The sequence below is a fragment of the Leptonychotes weddellii genome, chromosome 1 (assembly GCF_054177405.1).
Source record: "Leptonychotes weddellii isolate Sample4059 chromosome 1, ASM5417740v2, whole genome shotgun sequence".
Taxonomy (NCBI): Eukaryota; Metazoa; Chordata; class Mammalia; order Carnivora; family Phocidae; genus Leptonychotes; species Leptonychotes weddellii.
In genome coordinates, this window is record NC_138369.1 from 72,240,344 (window position 1) to 72,258,977 (window position 18,634).

The 18,634-nt window shown below is 37.2% G+C and overlaps 1 protein-coding gene across 8 annotated transcripts in view; it reads left to right on the forward strand.

The window, feature by feature from the left end:
* SATB1 (SATB homeobox 1) overlaps positions 1-18,634 on the forward strand; it is a 98,923-nt gene that overhangs the window by 31,412 nt on the left and 48,877 nt on the right. For all 8 annotated transcript variants that reach the window (XM_081825864.1, XM_081825859.1, XM_081825872.1 and 5 more), the window contains one exon: positions 17,835-17,946. In XM_081825864.1, coding sequence (XP_081681990.1) covers positions 17,835-17,946 — 112 coding nt within the window. The remainder of the gene's footprint in view (positions 1-17,834; positions 17,947-18,634) is intronic.

Consider the following 18,634-nt stretch of genomic DNA (forward strand, 5'->3'; position numbering starts at 1 on the left):
ATTTTTACCCCGTTTCGAAGTTCTTCTTTTATTTCAAGTTCAAAATGTAAATCTGAGTGTTCGTCTGTCAGTCACTTGAATGTGAACTGATTTTGCTATAAACATTTCTGCAATTGAGATATTCTCAAAATGTATTTCCAGTGTGATGCTCGTGAGGCTACTAACACCTTTGGAAGGAAGCTTTGTGAGCTCTTGGGCTGCTGTGTTATGGAAACTCCATGCATCTCAGGTTACAGTCCATCACCTTTACTTTGATATTTGTTAGCAGTTGCAGGAATAGAGCGAATGAATTAAGTCTATAGTTAATTACGGCTTTCGATATTCTTTTAAGGTAGGCTATAGCCATAGGTAAAATATTTTCTATATCGCAAGTGTCAATTTCTTGGAATTCAGGGCAAACGCTCTTTGTCATTTTAGCTTATTTCCTTCTATCTTCCCTCTCTCACCCTTGGAGTAGAGAGGATGTGGATTTATAACCATCGAATAAAAGTAATTTAAATTAATTAAACACAGTTAAATCAATAGGATGATATAATGAAGCAGGTGACTCTTACATCTGGGACTTGGGGTTTTGCAGACAACTTCAGATAATATGTCACTTGGTTGCTAGCATTTGCACATTTGAAATGTCCTAGAAATAAACTTTTTTTTTTTTAAACCCAGAGTTAAAATACGCATAAACACCCAGTACAGGAATGCCGTGCATCTACGTGTTGCTAAATGTCCCATTGATTTTGGAAGTAAATTCAGGCAAAGATTTAAGGCATTTACCGTGACCTGGAGAAGAGGATGCTAGTACGAGTATTTACTGATAGAAGCAGTGAGAATTAATTGTTAAATGACATCAACATTCAGCCAGTAAACTCCACCTCACTATAGCTTCTAAATATAATTGTGAGTTTACTTAATGTTATCATGGGAAATGAATTGAATACAGACAATTATAACATTAAACAGAATGACAAAATGAAATTCGGGGCTTGGTTTTAGAGTCCTACATTGGTGAATTTCTGTAGAGAGGCCTTTGGAGGAACGTGCATCTGTGTGTAGCTGGAGACCCTGCAGTAATCACTGAGCGGTGGAACTAGGCTGTAACTTCAACATCAGTTATAATTACAGTTGTCTTTTCTTTAAAAATATCTTTTGAAAAAGCTATGTGTCGTTTACCAGCAGCAACAAATATTTGAAATTAATTTAATGTTTAATATTATGAAAAAAATGCAACCTGTTCTTTTAAATGAGTGAGCTGTTTTATACTCTGCTGTGTCATCTTTTGTTTCTTTCTCTAGGATGAGTCCATGACTCTTAGTACTCAATGCAGAATGTTTTAATAATGAACTATTTTCCATTCGCTTCTTTATTTTCTTTTCTGTCATAAGTTATTAGTTAAAGCAGAGAAATCCAGGCTCTGTAAGGCCTAAGCCCAAAATATATGCTGAGCTTGGCAAAACTACTCTTTCTCTCCCCTGTGGTTGAGAGATAGTGATGAAGATGGCATTGTGAAAAATGCCTAGCAAAAAAATATTGCCTCAGTCTTATACAAAATGGAACGTACCATCAAGAAATGCCAACTCTTAAGACTTGTTTTACCCCCCTGTGGAGTTTTGATTTATTCACTTGAGAATTTTGAACATACAATCTAGCATCCACATTTTGCTGTACATTAAGAGTTTTGTTTAATATAAAATACTTCAGTAGCAAGGATAGCTATAGAGTCCCTTACTGTTATGCTGAGCAGAATGTCCACCCTGCAGACCTCAGTTCAGCTCCCTTTATAGAGTAGAGGCTGGGAGAGAATACCAGTGGGAATCCAGCATGAATGTGCCTGGGGTATCTGACAAGCCTGCCTCCAGTGCTCTTAGGAGGATTGCCCACATTTGCTGGGCAGATGTCCTTGGAATCTTAGAACTAAGTTTTATCCTACCCAGACTCCTCCTTGGACAGATGAAGGAGCCAGTGGCCCTAGAGATTAAAGTCAAAATGCTGGTCAGTGACCGACCCAAAAGTCCTTTCCCAATGATAAATTTTAGAGTGTGTTGATTTTAAAATGAATACTTATGTTGTCTTTCTATAATGTCTGATAATATTTGCAAGGTTTTCTCCAGATGCAGGAACTCCATAAGGGTGCATGTGGTTTGATTTGTAACTATGCCCTTATTTCTGTTACTGCCTTCCTAAATCCTAAATCTGCCCAAATAGATTGACATCCATCTATTAAGTTTTTGTACCACGTGTTTATTTTTGTAAAAACCTGCTAAGACACAAACACTTAGCTCCTTATGGATCTGAAGTTGGTCACTTTCTTGTTACTCTCACTTTTTCAGTGGATGTGGTTGGATAAGGTGGGCGTTGTGTTTTGAACTGCAAGTAAAGAAAGAATACATCTGGCTTGGGGAGAAGAAAGCCTGTGGTGATGAGAACATTGAGAGTATGGATTTGGGAGGTAAATGGGGAGTTAAATAAAGTAAACATTTTGATTTACAATAAAGCATTTCATTTTCATTTTAGTTTTCCCTGAAGTTTTAGAAATTGAACTTAAGAACTGGAGAAATATGTATACATTCAGTACAAGGATAGATTCATTTTGTTAAAAGTACCATAAGTAAAAGGTCAGTTATTACTTCTCCCAGCCTAACGTTTTCCTTCTAAAAACGTTTAGGTCAGGTAGTCCTGAGAAATTTTAAATCTGATATGTACATTTTTCCCACCCCTCCCCCACCACACACACGTGCACACACTCACACATTTTTAAGGCACTGGGTCACTTTCTGTTTCCTTTCTCACCTGGGGAAAAGTAGCTCCAGGCCCAAGTCCCACATGAAGTAAGTGAGAATTGTCATTTTTATTTTCAAGCAGTAAAACATATATAAAATATATTTAGGTTTGAACGTTCCATTTAGAAGTCATACTGAGTAAAATCATTTTTCCTTTCCTTTTCCTGACAGCATCTAAGGATGTAATATATGTCAGACTTTTTATTAGGTATTGGCAAAACAGGTAAATCACCCTGCCCTCTGGAAGCTTACCATTTAACCATGCTGATTCTAGGAAACTTGACAGTCATTGCCAAAGACATTTAATAAACCTCTGTGCTCAGTTGATTTTCAGTCTATATGATGCATAACACCGGAGCAACATTTTAAAAATCCCTATCAGTTATGCTGTAAATATATGTTTTTTAAACTGCACTTTGCGTTATTGTTTCATAATTTTTAGACTGAAATAACATTTCTGAAAATTTTTAAACATCAGTAATCACTTCTCTCGAGAATATCCAACATCAATATTCATATATTGTATTTCATGTGAGAGTCTAACCCTATGAAATTTATTCACATATTCACATACTTATTCATTCAAAAATATGTATTGACAGTCTGCTATGTGACAGGCATCCTATTTCCTATGTAGTAATAAGGATGATACACTTTAATGGTTGAAATAATAATAACTTTTATTTAGTGCTTTTGATGTATCATGGCCAAATCTATTACCCTAAGCAGTATATAGTTTGTATCCCATTCTCAGTTGAGGAAATCTGAGGCATAGAGTGTTTAATTGAGTGTTATAGTTACACAGCTGGTAAAGCAGAGGGATGAGAATTCATGCCCAGAGCCTGTGAGCTTAACCAAATATCCTTCTTGGTCACATATAGATGACGGACTTTTTTTTTTTTTTTTAAGGCTTTCTCAAATTAATTTGATGTGGTTTATAAAATACTTCCTTTTCCCTGAGGTACTGATAACTGCTTACAGTTTTCCGATTGCATTTATTCTCACCGCTGAAATTTTTCTTTAGCATATGGGATTTGATTCTGTTATTTGTACATTGACTTCCTTTAAAGGTATCGTCATTCCATGCCCCTAGTTTAGAGGTGAGAGGGTAGTTCAGACCACAGGGACTGACTTCTGGGATAATCTGGTATTTGGGAGATTCCAAAAGGTTTGAGTTTAGCAGCTCTGTGGCAGTCACTTCCTCCCACATCCTGTCACATTCATCTGGATCAGTAGGTATAATTGAGCTACTAGCCCTTTGTTTGGAGCCCCAAGACAATGTTAGGCATTTGCATCGGAAACAGTGGGCAGTTGAATTTCTTGGGTCTGTTTGCAAGTATAGACCTTAGTCAGCCACTGGCCTGCTATGATGGATGTGGATATAACTGGCCACTCCATTTAAAAATAGAGCATTTCCTGTTTGAGATGTGCTTGTAGGATTTTGTACTTGCCCCTTCTTGGTGTAATACATAAATCTTGTTGTTAAATATGTATCCTTTTTTAAATTACACAACTTTTCCCAGCCCTTACCCTACTGACCATGGGAATCCAAGGTTATGAACACTGCTTGGCCAGGCCCTCAAGTACTTGATACTGATTGGATTTTATTACCATTTTCAGCAATTGTATTCATGGTGAGATCCATAAAGGAAATGGTAAACCAGTCTTATATGGGTAGTAGTATGAACTGCTGATAATTTTTCCTGCCTTCTTTTTTGAACCAGTTACTACTTCATTCTCTTTCAACTTAGTGAATTATTGTGTTAATATTATAATATATAGAATTTACTATATAGAAGAAAGAAGAATAAGAATGTGCTCCAAATTGCAAGTTCTGCTTTTTGAATCTCATATATCAGGCTCATTTTTAGCTGATTTAGATACATAAGAATTTTACTGTAGCTTGATGTTAGCTCTCTGTAACCTTTCAGATAAATTAATCAAAAAAGCCAAACTTAATAAAGCATCTAACTTAAAATGGATTGATCTCAAATATTTTATAGCTACTATCTTTTCACAATAGTAAAACATAAAAGAGTTTAAGCCATGCCAATTTAGAGAGTGCTTAACAGTGTGTAAGTACTTCATTTTCACTTAATAGATTTTTACCTGTGCTTTGTTTTAGATCTGAACAGGTTTCCTTTGACCTCAAAATCACTAATGCAAGGAAAATTACCATATCATGAGAGCATTTCCCCTATTTTTTTCTGATTTGCAGAATAATAAATTCTGCCAAGGTTTAGGAGTAGACATGGCCTGGAGAAAGACTACTAAATGCTATTTTCTAATTGTTTTTTTTAAGAAGTTAACCAAATCATGCTAATCAATCTGATTTTCTTGCTAAAACAGAGCTAGTTTTAGAGTGCTTTTGGAGTGTCTTTTTTCACAATTACTACTTAAATTTCAAGTTGGGCTCTATCTGGATTTGCTTTTTAAACCTGCTCTATTTCATGTTAGAATGGGCCAAACAGACTCATAAACAAATAAACAAAAGACCTTAAATTTCAGAATAATCAAAACAAACAGATACACGCACCCAATTTTTTTTTTTCCTGTTTCATTGGAAACTGCTCGATCATAACGTGCTCCGAGTATAAAAAACATAAGAGAGCCTTTAACATAACAGGAGAGAGCCTCAGCCCGGCTCTGCAGCTCATTGCCAATTGAAGTGAGGAACGCTCTGGCTATTGGGACTTTTAAATCTAGACTTAAAAGTTATTTGTTCTGTTTAGCATTTTTAAAATGATTCTATTAGGAATTGTATGTGCTTCAGTTTTAATTTTAACTCATAATGATTGTAAAGCACCCTGGGATGCTTGCATGAAGGGCGCTTCAGAAATGTAAGATTGCATTGTGTTCTCATATGCAGAATTATGATGGGGTGCTGGAGTTTCATCGTGGACAATTCATAACGTTGCAGAATTCCTCATTGTGGAGAAGGTAGCGGACTTCCTTCAGTAGTCTTTTTTTTCTTTCATTTTTACACTAAAACTTTATCCTTTTTAGCCATCATCTTTTTCTTTCTTCTTTAAAAAAATATTATCTTTTATTGCCATATTTTCCCATAAAAATGCTAATCTAATTTAGTTTACTCAAAGGGATTAAAGATGCAAACCAGATGATAGGTTGAAAGTTAAGAAGAGATTAATGCTTCGTTAGCACCATTTGAGATCACATTCTTACCAAAATGAGAAGACAGGGGACTTCATCTCTGGGTACCACTGGTTCAACTAGGCTTGTCCCTTTCTACTGCCAATCCAGCATTTGTTCCCAGGCAGTGAAAAAATGCAGAGCTACCTGAAACAAGCATTGACTTTATGAAACGTAACAATAGGATTTCCTGGGAGGTATTGAAACTCCTGGGTTATGTTAACGTAGGATAGAGCTTGATTTTGTTTTCTTTTTATTTCTTAATGGAACTCTTTCTCCAAGTGCTGTATTTTTTCAGCAACTTCATACTGTCACTTTTAACCTGAGTCTTTGAGTTTGTCATTGCTCTTTGCCATCAGTTTCATCAGTGAGCTTGTAGCATTCATTACCTAGGAGTCAAGAATGTGAGCTCTCTCATTACCAGCTCTGTCAGCTCCAGGAAGTGACTCTCCATGCCTCAGTGTCCCCCCTCTATAAAGTAGGGCGATAATAGTACCAATTTTTCAGGATTGTTATGACAATTACGTGAATTAATACATGTTACACGTTTAGAAGAGTGCTCAGTTCTAAAGTGTACAATAACTTTGGCTGTTTTTCTGCAACATGGGTATTGAGAGGTTGAAATTTCCCTTGGGGGTGCTGCATAGTCTGAGAAACTGCTGCTCCATAGAAGATTTTGATGCAAAATTCATTTTTATGGAAACAACCAAGAACTTTTCATTTGTAGAAAAATCAAAGGACTGTGTTATATAGTACATTCTCACCTGTGAGGGACACTTTAAGCATCATCCTTTGAATCATTATAAAGTTCCCATGTATTTTAAAATGGAAGTGGGGAAAGGCTAAACTTTGCACTTTATTTTTTTTTTAAAGATTTTATTTATTTTTGCGAGAGAGAGAGAGAGAGAGAGAATGAGCTGGGGTGGGGGGGAGGGAGAAGCAGACTCCCTGCTGAGCAGGGAGCCCGATGAGGGAGTCTTAATCCCAGGACCCTGGGATCATGACCTGAGCCGAAGGCAGATGACACTTAACCAACTGAGCCACCCAGGCACCCCTAAGCTTTGCACTTTAAATGCCCATCTGTAAGTTAAGCAAATAAGGTACCCTAGACTAGACAATGTCCAAAGAGGATAAAGATGCCTCAGGGGACTGTCATCTAGGTGGGAGTTTGTCTGGTATCCTTTTCTTGAACTCCCGTCATCCCCACTCCCTGCACTCAGGGCTCCATCCTGCCTTTGTGCACCTGTCATAGTACTTTCCACACTGTTCTGAGATTATGTGCAGACTAACTAGGCTCAGCTTACATTGTGATTAAATGTCACAAAGGGACTAAGTTTGATTTGGTGTCGCAATTGTAAATCCTGGCACACAGTAGGATCTCAGGAATATCTATGGAGCAGACGTAGCCTCATAGGATTTTCACCATATTAATTTCGTGAACAAACTATGTCAGTAGTTTTATTAGTAGTATTTTATAGATACTCAGATCTATAGTATCCTACTGTACAAAATATTTTTCCTATTTTACTTACTTCTGAATTTTTAATTTATCTAACCAAGAGCAAATTACCTCTGAATTTTTCTCTAGGGAAACCTGTTATGCCAGGCTGTCTCGTCTTTTTGCTCATGTTGTGATATTCTTGAATATATGTACAAATTTACATGTTTGTAAGCAGAACGGTAGTCTTAGAGGTACAAGGGACCCAGAGATGTAAAAAATGCTGTAAAAGACCCAATTATAGGTCACTGTTAAGCACAATCTTTAGCAATATATTTATATGCATGTTTAAGATTTTTCTTCCATAATCGAACATGTATTTCAGCATGGCTAATACTTTTCATTTTGGCTCAGTTGTGTTATATTTGAGATCCGTGCTTTTTTACTGTTCCATTTGCCCATTTCTCATATTTAAAAATATATAAGGAAGGGAAATTTCAAAAGCACAGTCAAATGATTTATATACAAAGATGCTGATGCTGCCAACATAGAAATGCTAACAGTCAGTACCACCCCGTATGGGCTCGCAATGTCCATTCCTCAGTTGATGTTCTAAAGTCCACATTTGGCATTGGAGACCCCGTTTAGAGCTATAAACACATTATGTGTAAAAGTCAGCTGTATAAAGGCTCAGAATCACCTGAATTTAGGGAGAGCTGCAAGTGTAGATAACTGTTCAGCCATTCCAGAATGGGCCTCAGGGACTTGGTCTGTCCACCCTTCTGCATGCGCACTAGCTCAGCCTACAGCAGCACATACCTCCAGTGATGGACGCGGCTCATTATCTCTTGATGTCCAACCTCAACCTGTGCAACACATTTTGACCATTTTACTATAACTCCTAAAGAGGTGATTACCAGTATATGGCAGTTTGCAAAACTGTGAAGCATTTTCATACTGTTGATAAAGATGAGACAGATTCATTTGATTTTTCTTTGTGACCTAATGCCAATGTGACATTGGTTTATATTTATTGAGTAGACATGGAAAGTCTTGGTTAACAACAGTAACTAATAAAACACAGAAATCAAGAACATGATTTGGACTTTAGCCTCCTGGGAAATCTTGGATCAGATCTGAGAGGATCCATGGACCCTGTAATGGGCTCCTGGGGACCTAGAAGTTAAAAGTTACTTTCGGGAGTATATGTGGCGAGACCTTTCAAAGGTTTCATGAGATTCCCAAAGAGAGTTTTGTGGTTCCATAAAAAGCTAAAAGCTGGACTGTTTTTTCTCTCCCAAGTTTCAAGCAATATGGCTTAAAATCTTACTAGCATTCATATGGAGAAGGAATGCAGAGAAGGAATATATAATCTGTAAAGAGTTACAGAGCCTAATTCTGGTACAGTTGACCTTTGAACAGCACAAGGTTAGGGACAGTGACCCCCTGCACAGTCGAAAATCCACATATAAATTTTGACTTCTCAGAAACTTAACTACTGTTGACCAGAAGCCTTACGGATACATAAACAGTTGATTAACACATATTTTGTATGTTACATGTATTATATACTGTATTCTTACAATAAAGTAAGCTAGAGAAAAGAAAATGTTAAGAAAATCATAGGATAAAATACAGTACTGTAAAAAAAAAAAAAAACAAAAAAACTGCATATAAATGGACCCATGCAGTTCAAACCTGTGTTGTTCAAGGGTCAACTGTATTTATTTTTAAAAAAATGGATTCAAACTTCTTCAGTCCCTTTACTCTGTGGCTTAACGTTTTTCAAAATGCTTTATTTAGGACCCCTGGATCTGAACACAAATTTGCTATTTTTTTTTCTATGTCTAAATGCAGATATTAGAAATTTTAATCTCCACAGAGGATGGGAGATTTAAGTACACACGGACCATCAGAGAAAGAATAAGCAAGCATTCCCCCAAATTTGCAAGTTGGTACAGAGTACCTAAAATTTAGAATCTTAGGAAACAATTTTTTGCTGTAAAATAAAAGGCACTAGATTTAGATTAATGAGAAACTTCCAAAAATTCAATTTGGAGTAGTGTAATGTTTAATTTAATAATGATGGGTGTATTTTTAATAATCACATTATAAGCAAGATATGGGGGGTAGGGGGTATATTTTAACCTTCCTAATAATAAAACTGTGGTTGGGACATTGGCAGTGAGTGCCTGCAAATGGATGATGTGTCTTACAAGTCAATCTTCTTAAGTCACTGAAGAGACCCTATAGGATCTCTGTTTGGGAATACATGTAGATTTCATAGACCCTGAAAGCTGTTAGAAGGGACCTTGGAGATTAGTTCAATCCCCTGCCTATTGCAGATGAACAAATGTAAGCCTCTATGTGCAGTTAATTTGAAATATTACATGCCCTTAGTCATAATACATCTTTTAACAAATATTTTCTAATTTAAGCGCTTTACTAGCATATTTAATTAATTCGAATAAGAAGGTTTAGGTATGGTAAGAAAGATCTAGAATAGTACTTATATAAAAAGAGTAGAGAATCTGGTCAAAGGATATTATCCGGGCCTTATGTAAAATTACTTTAATTATGTGGAAAAACCATATAAACTGTGAACCAACATTTTCTTTAAAAAATTATGAATTGGGTATTTAAATAAGTAAGATTTCTGTGCTTTGCAATGATCACATTTTCATGTTTAGGAGATGTAGTAAGAAAATTAAAACAGATTTAGGTGTGTTCTCTTTGTGCTTCCTTTTGTATTCTTTTGGAGCTTTGTTCTGAGATTCCATTTTTAGCATGATACAAGGTTTACTTTCTGTGAAAATGCCATTTTCAGGCACTGGGATTGATCAAGATGGCAAGAGCCATAACTATGACAACTGGAGTTTAAGTAAAATTTATAAGTGATTAGTCTCTTCTCAACAAATTGAGATTCCGAATCTGCCCCAGTTGTATCTCCCAAGAGAATGGCTTAGAAAGCAATAGAGGATCCAGAGGGAAAGATTTGGGGAACATAAGCTAACATGCACAAACAGAGTATTACACTTAGAAATCCTGCCATTTGCTTCTCGTAAATTGAAACCATTTCCCTTCCTTCCCACCCCCAAATACCAGATGGGGGACTACCTGTTAATTTTCAACAGATTCGCTCCATGTCACCATCTCATGTGATACCTTTTTAGTAGAAATTATTTGTGGTATTTGGTTTCCTTTGGGATTAAAAGAAAACTCCCATTTGCTGAGAATCCCTATTAAAACTGTATTTGAATATGGAGTTGATTCCATTTGATTCAAAATTAAAGTTTGACCTTTGAGCTTTTCACACGCATGTAAAAAAACTGCTGTGAAAATTCAGGCCGTAGACAGGACATGGGGAAAGAGGAGGGGACATCAGAGTATATGAAGTTACACTTCTCGAAAAATAAAAATGTAAAAGAATAGGGAGCCAGCAGTTTGACAGATTGTTCAGTAAATGTTCATTTTATTGAAAATTATAAAAAGGTGCTTAATGCCTCTGTGCCATTAATACAATACATAAAAAGGTTACTGTCAAGATTAGTGTTCCAGTCCCGAAAATTAACTGTAGGGTTTTATGCATCACTCTGCATCGACTGAGAAGTTAAAGGTTTCTGTATATACATTTTACATGGGCGGGCATTTATTTCAGAAAACAATTATTTTAGACTTTATGCCAAAGACATTAGCAGTAATGTGCTTTCATTTAAAACATGGACATAGCAGATACATATTACAGACAAGGTAGAACCATGAAAATCGCCTTATAGAATTAAACCTGAGCAAGATTATTTCCCTTGCTGTCTCTGGAGTATTCCAATTCAAAACATACATTCCTTCCTACAGAAAAAGATATTCAGATTCCTTAGTTGAAATTAATTAGCATTCAGAAACCAGATAGCATGTTTTTGGGTATTCATGAGATCTCTGTTTGAAAAAAATGTTTTTAACTTGTAGAAATGTGTTGCAACACACAGATGGGAAGAAAAAGAAAAAAAAAATCTCTTTAGCAAGCACTGTGTGTAAAAGGAATATTACATTTTGCACGCTCCTGATTGCTCTGTGTAAACAGTTTTTGACATCTGTCTTTATAGTTTTCGAGGAGAGGAAGACTTTGTTAAAAGAATCATTTTTATACAGCAGTCACCATTTCAGTCTTGCTTTACCTGTATTATGAAAGCAGATGGTCTGCATGTCTTTTGAATATTTATAACTATCAAAAACAATCTCTTGCTATTCACCCTTAGGCTTATGAGATGTCAGGACTGTTCTGGTTGAAAAAAATCATCCTGGGTGTTTACAGAAAGAGGATTACATTAAGCTGAAATGACTATACATTTTCCAGTTTAATATTTGTCCATCAGCTGTTTAATCGTATTTAGATAATTGTGTAAATAAGATGTTGTAGCCTTTGCCCTCTCTGCTGATGGAGCCTGAAAGCTTTAAACATGGGTGAGCCACCATTTTGTAGATGCTCTTGCTACCTCCTCCCACCTCAGTTAAACCGTCAGCAAGTGTTTAGTAAGTTTTGATCATGATATCCCAGTCCTGTTTAAAAAATATAGAGAGAGTGCACAAAAGTCAGTATGGAGATCAGATGAAATGCTAGGGAGCTGCTGGCTTCCGGGACAGGCTGTTTAGTTTATTGGAGTATATTGTAATATGCAAATATGGTACAGCACTTCAATTACCCTTTAAAGATGACATGGCTTTCTCTTTATTCTCCATGAACACGCAGAGCTGGGGAGGGTATTTTGGAAAACTTTTGGTACAGTGGGGGTTAACTGTTTTTTGACTGGAAGCTGAGCAATCAGAGATAACAGATTTTGCTGTGGTTGGTTGATTTGGCAGAAAAGCATGAACAGTTTTGGTTTAAATGATTGAATAACCTGATTAGCATTGTTTTGGGGTGGGTTTTTTTGTTGATGTTAAAGGCACAACAAAGCAATTTTAAGGGTAATCAGATCACTGCCTTTCCCCAGTTAATAAACCTTTTTTTTTTTTTTTTTCCTCCAGAAGGCCTCACCTCTCCCTAAACCTCTTCATTGGCTACTAAGATGACCAAGTAGAAAAAATAAAACAATCTTCCTTCGGTTTCTAAATGTGTTCGAAATATATATACCTACAGCATAGTTATATTCTAGTAGGGGTTTGAAAGAATATATACTATCTTGAAAAAGGATATGACCTCAACCAATTCCTTATGGGTTTTTTGTTGTTTTTGCCTTTCACATTTGGAGACCTGCAGTATTTGAGAGCAAAGGTTCAGAATGTTCCAACTATATCTAAGTCAGGCTTTAGAAAAATTCCACCCTTACCTTTTCACAATTAGAAAGGTTATAAATAATGTATTTGGCTGAAAAGGCAGCTCAGCCTGTGGCAGATGGTATCATTCTAGAGTACTGGGGTTTCTGTGAAGATGGCATTCTTTCAGATCGGAACTTCAGCAGACTCTCAGAAAGAACCGAAGCTCTTCATAGGGAGCAGACATGTGCTTTATGGATCTTAGAAAAGCTTACAACTTGGCTCCTAGGATGAGAATATTGTGTCACACTGGGGTTATGAGACCCACAGCCAATTTCTGCCAACTTTCAGGTTGCGTTTCCCAACACTGGAAGCTATGGGCCTATTCATTGGTTGGTGTACTGTGTGGCATTTGAACTTGGGATTTGAGCTGAGTTTGGTCAGCCTGATTATTTTATTCCCTGAACACTGACATTCTGCAGAGACCGGCCACTGAATAGGAAAACTTACGATACAAGTCGTGCCTTTTTCCAAGTGCTTTGGAGAGCTTGTATAAATAGACACCGAGAGAGAGAGAGAACTGGAATAACATAACCACCAAGCACTGCGACTTCCGAGACATCTGTGTGGATGTATTTTGAAAAACCTGGGAAGGGATCTCTTGCAAATTAATGAACAAAGTTTCTTTAAACTATGAGTTCTATCATGACAGCTAAAAGTGATGCATTTAAAAGATTCATGTGATAAGCTGCCATTCACCTTTGACCTTTAGGAACAACAAAAAAAAGGATTTTCTGGTAGCCTGCAGTAATGGCTAATTTCAATGACCTTTAGTCCTTTGACTGATCACCTAATACGTGCCCAGCCCTGTGGTGAGTCCAGGGGAGAGATAAGACCCAAGACTCACAGCCGGAAGAAGAGTGCTGCGGAGGTGCTGTATGCCGGATGGACACTAAGTCAGGAAAGGCTTTGCAGAAGTGGGGATCCCTGAACTCTGTCCTGAAGGATGAGCTGCTATTAGCCAGAGAGGGGAGAGGGCATGGCTCGAAAATCCACGTCACAGAAGTGGTGTTTGTCTTCCCGAGGCCAGCTGTCAGGTACAGGCTAGCCTCACCAGATACTGCCAGACTGGAATATTGAGAAAAAGGAGGGGAATACTTTTTTCCTTTGGTGGTTTTCTCATGGTCCCTTGACCCAACTTATAACTTAATAAATTTAGTTAGTAGACTCTCTGTTCTTCATAAGAAAATGTGTTTGACTTAAAATACATCATTTGGAAATTCTGATACTCTTCTGTTATTTAAAGCATAGTCTTTCGACTGATCTGAAATGTGATCATATAATAAAAGCCAGTGAGGAGGAGGAGGCAGAGGGTTGTCATAGTAATTAACATCTCTTAAGTCCATACTCGGGTATGTTCCCAGCTCTGTGCTAATTGCGTAACATTCATTATTTTATTTATTGTCTGTGTAAGTGTAGATAGTATCTCTCTTCAGGTCATTCTTTGTCTAGTAACTTGCCTAGTGCTTGGCACCTAGTGGGAGTTCAGTAGTTATATGCCGAATGAATGAAAAAAACCATGCCCAAATGGATGGATTCTCAGAACAACCCTATGAAGTGAGTGCTGCTATGATTCCCATTTAGTAAGGGGGATTATGGTAGAATGAGAGTCAATTACCTTGAACAAGGTCACACTGCCAGTGTGCTACACATTTTGGACTTAAATGCGGATTTAGCTATTCTCTTTCATCAAATGAATATTTAGTGTGTGTTTAGTGTATGCCAGACATTTGGGCTGGAAAAGAATATGGAGCCCCAGAGCTGCATAAACTCACAACTTAGTGTAATCTGTTTAAACCAAAGTGTTTTTTTGATTGACGTAAGAATCCTAAGCATCTCTCCTTAAAAACGTGGATCTTGGTCTGCCTCCCCCCTGCCTATCCTCATCCTCTAGCAAAAATCTTACCCCCCCTTGATTTTGTTATTTGTGTTACCCAAGTAATAGGCGTTTCTTTATGATTTTCCAAATTTAAGAACCAGTACTAAATACGATCTTTCAAACGCCATGTGCCCCACAAGATTCTGAAATCTCTCTTTCTTGCCCTGAAACCTGTAGTCCGGTCAGATGCCACACCTAAGTCTCCAATAGGGATTTTACTGCAAGAAAAAGTCCTCATGCAGTGGCCACTTGAGCAGTTTAGTCTTAGAGATTACTGCATATTGTTCCAATAAAAATAGAGTTTACCCCAAGTTACCCTGAATTATGGAATATTTTCCAGCCCCCTGAAAGCGCAGAAAGTCAGAGAATTTAAATAGTGGCCTTGGCATGTGTCATACCCTGCGGATTAGCCTTTTGATTTACGTCTTGCTTAGGCTAATATTTACATTAATCAGAGTTTCTTAAGCACACACCACTTGACAGAGTAGAAAGCATCCAAAAAGTCACTTAAGGGCAGAGCCTTCCAAGTTAGGGTTAAACAAGGGCAGGAGGAAGCTTTGATGATCATGCACATATGGATATTATTTTCCACATATGGATAATAATGAACTACATAGCACTATTACATACGGGCTCTAATGTTATAAAAATATTTCAGATGGGTTGTTTTTCCACATACCATGTATTCTTCCTTTTGTCCCCCCGTATATTTTCCACTGTTGGTCTCCTAAATCACATTAAATTGAAGTGATCTGTTTATGTATTTGTCTCCCTAATAGATGGTAAAGTCCTTATAGGCAGAGGCTGTGTCTTAATCCGCCTTTGTATCCCTAGTACCGGCCAGGCACATAGTAGGTGTGCGGCAAAGAGCAAATACAGAACTGTTGGCAAACTGAAATAGACTGAATGTCTGTCAGAAACCTCAGCAAAATTTAGGTAATTCCCATACATTTTTGAAAACTAAGACATAAACTACATCTAAAACTTATATGTACTATTATATAGACATTTAAGAAACTCCAGAATGTCTAGGAATAAGAGTAATAATGTCTTAAAAATTGGACCAAAGTGGAAGAATATCAACTGTCATCCATTTGCAGAATCACCATTATCCATCAGCAATTTCAGTAGTTTTATTAGTGTCTGACTTTATTGATCCATTATTACAATAGAGTAAGTGTGATTGAAGCTGACAGATTGTTAACTGGATCAGGTAATCTTCTGGCTCTGGTTTTGGCAACCTTGCTAAGTATCTTTTTGTACTCTGGACTGAGGGAGGCTCTTAGTAAAATTGCAAGCTACTGGATTAATGGCAGAGAACTACAAGCACATTAAGAATGTCTTTTTAGAGAAATAAAATGTGAAAATGACTATAAAATAGAAAGTGTCCAAAAAAAAAAAAAAAAAGATATGGTGCCTCTTAGGAAAGATAGCCATATTTTACATAAATAATACAACTTCACAGGAAGTTCTTCAAAGATCCCCAAGAGTTACATATTATAGGAATGTCTTCATGTTATAATATTAACACTGATACTGGATGTCAGGAGAATCAATAATAACCAAAAGAACTCTAAATTAGAAGTAGCTTAAAGAAGATAATGATATAAAAATACTTTTGTCCCCAAACTGGCTTTTCTGGTTGTTCCCTGCCTCCGAAACAGTGCTTCCTTCTGTAAACTATTTCACCATAGACCAACTGAAGTCTGAAATGTAAGTTCTCGTGTTTCTATACAGAGGAGCTGGGGAAGGATTGGTGGTGCATTTTATTCCTAAAATGTAGTTGGGAATTAATTGAACCGCTACTAGGTAATGGGTATTAGGGTTAAAAATAACAATGAATTAAGTTACTTGAAATTACCATAACCAAAATTTGCTGGGAAGAAAACATTTTTGTTTGTTGAAAATGAGTTTAAAAAAAAACAAAACCTCCAAAAATTATTCTCATTCCTGTCTTTGTTCTTATATGTTAAACTGTTGACTTTGTTTTCAGGGTTTTTGTTAAAAGCAGAATGAAGACAAATGACAAAATAGGTCATTTTCTTTTCTGTGGTATCCTTGAGAAATTTAGTAAGCATGAAATGTGTATATTTTAAAGTTTTATGGTTAGTTTGAAATTCAGAACTTGGCTTTACTGTACTTGAAGCTAGCGGTAAGATTGTAGGATGTTTCTTTCTCTGAATGAGGATCTCTGTGAATAGTTTGTTTTCATCTTAAATGTGGTCAGTTAACCTTTGAAGAGTGTTAATGTAGTTAATGCACCTCCAGTTGAAACCCAGATTATTGGAGTAGAAAGTGCAAGTGGTGTTTCCCAAGCCTTATGTACACTCAAATCCCCTGGGGATCTTGCTAAACTTGTAGGGCCCAAAATTATGCATTCCTTTTTTTTATTTTTTTAAAGACTTTATTTATTTGGGGGGGAGGGAGAGAGAGACAGAAGAGCACCCGAGCACAAGCCGGAGGGAGGTGTGGTGGGAGCGGCAGAGGGAGAGGGAGAAGCAGACTCCCTGCTGAGCAGGGACCCTGATGCAGGACTCTATCCCAGGACCCTGGGATCATGACCTGAGCCGAAGGCAGATGCCTAACCAACTGAGCCACCCAGGTGCCCCTAAAATTATGCATTTCTTTTCTTTTTTTTTTTTTTTATTTATTTGAGAGAGAGAGAGAGAAACAGCATGAGAGGGGATAGGGTCAGAGGGAGAAGCAGGCTCCCCGCTGAGCCGGGAGCCCGATGTGGGACTCGATCCCAGGATTCCGGGATCATGACCTGAGCCGAAGGCAGTCGCTTAACCAACTGAGCCACCCAGGCGCCCTAAAATTATGCATTTCTAATAAGCTTCCAGGTGATGCCAATATTGCTGGTCCCTGGGCCATACTTTGAGTAGCAGGGATGTAGAGTACAGTCACTTAACTTCAAAGTAGTGTTTATTAATGAATTGCAATCGTACAGTCATCTTCACGTACTTGTATTTATTGGGATCAGTGAAGGTTTGTCAGCCTAAGAATAGATGAGATTGATAGAAGTTCCATAAATACTAGAGCAAAGTCTGTTGGTTTGATAGCTTTATACTGGTCTCAGTGGACTCTTGCTTTCTCCTTAAATAAGCATTTGATGTGCTACTTAATGAATTTTAAGAAGTTGAGGCTTTAAGCCAAAGTGCGAAACAGAAATGTATTGGTACTCAGTTGATTAAAAAAAATACCATTTACACAATTGAAATCATTTTTGTGTTCCATCTTGTGCCGATATGTATTACAAATGTTTCCCCCCCTCTTCATGCAGAGTATGATTTCTTCCATTGTGAACAGCACTTACTATGCAAATGTCTCAGCAGCAAAATGTCAAGAATTTGGAAGGTGGTACAAACATTTCAAGAAGACAAAAGATATGATGGGTAAGCAAAAAACTGTTGCAGTGGTGGCTACATACCATTATGTGTCATTTGGGGGTTTATCAAAGTCACATCTAAAGCCAGGTCTTGTGATTGCCCAATTAGAGATCAATTTAGAATGTTTCTTTGAGGGTGGGGAGTGGTATGAGTATAATGAGATAATTAAATTCAATAAATGTTTGTGTTTAAATCAGCCAAACTGACTTGGTTGTCAGACATGCAGGAAATCGAGGCGGGAGGAGGGAAGCTGTCATTTTTTAACATCTCAGTGAAGACCTAACCAGGCCTTGAATAACTAATATTAGCTGTGATTTCTCTCAGAGATAAATCATGCTTTTATGTGTTTTGTTTTTGTTTGAGAGAGAGAGAAAGTGCCTATTTTTACACCCAATTTTTAAGGAAATTAAATTGTATTTATAGTTTCCACAATTGAGATCAAGTGATTTTTATAGCTCTCATCCCCAGCCCCTCTAGATAGGCACTTCGGTGAGCACACTGCTTCACCATCCATACGGGAGACCTCATTACACCATTTCTCAACTTTTAATTCCGATATGGCTGCCCATCTTCACATGTAACTTCAGGTCAATATGCATTATGCAGGAAATGCATTAAAAATTATCGGCAGTGTAAAAAACGACAGATAAAAGTTGTGTGTTGTGCCTGAGCATTTAGATTATGACGTTTTCTC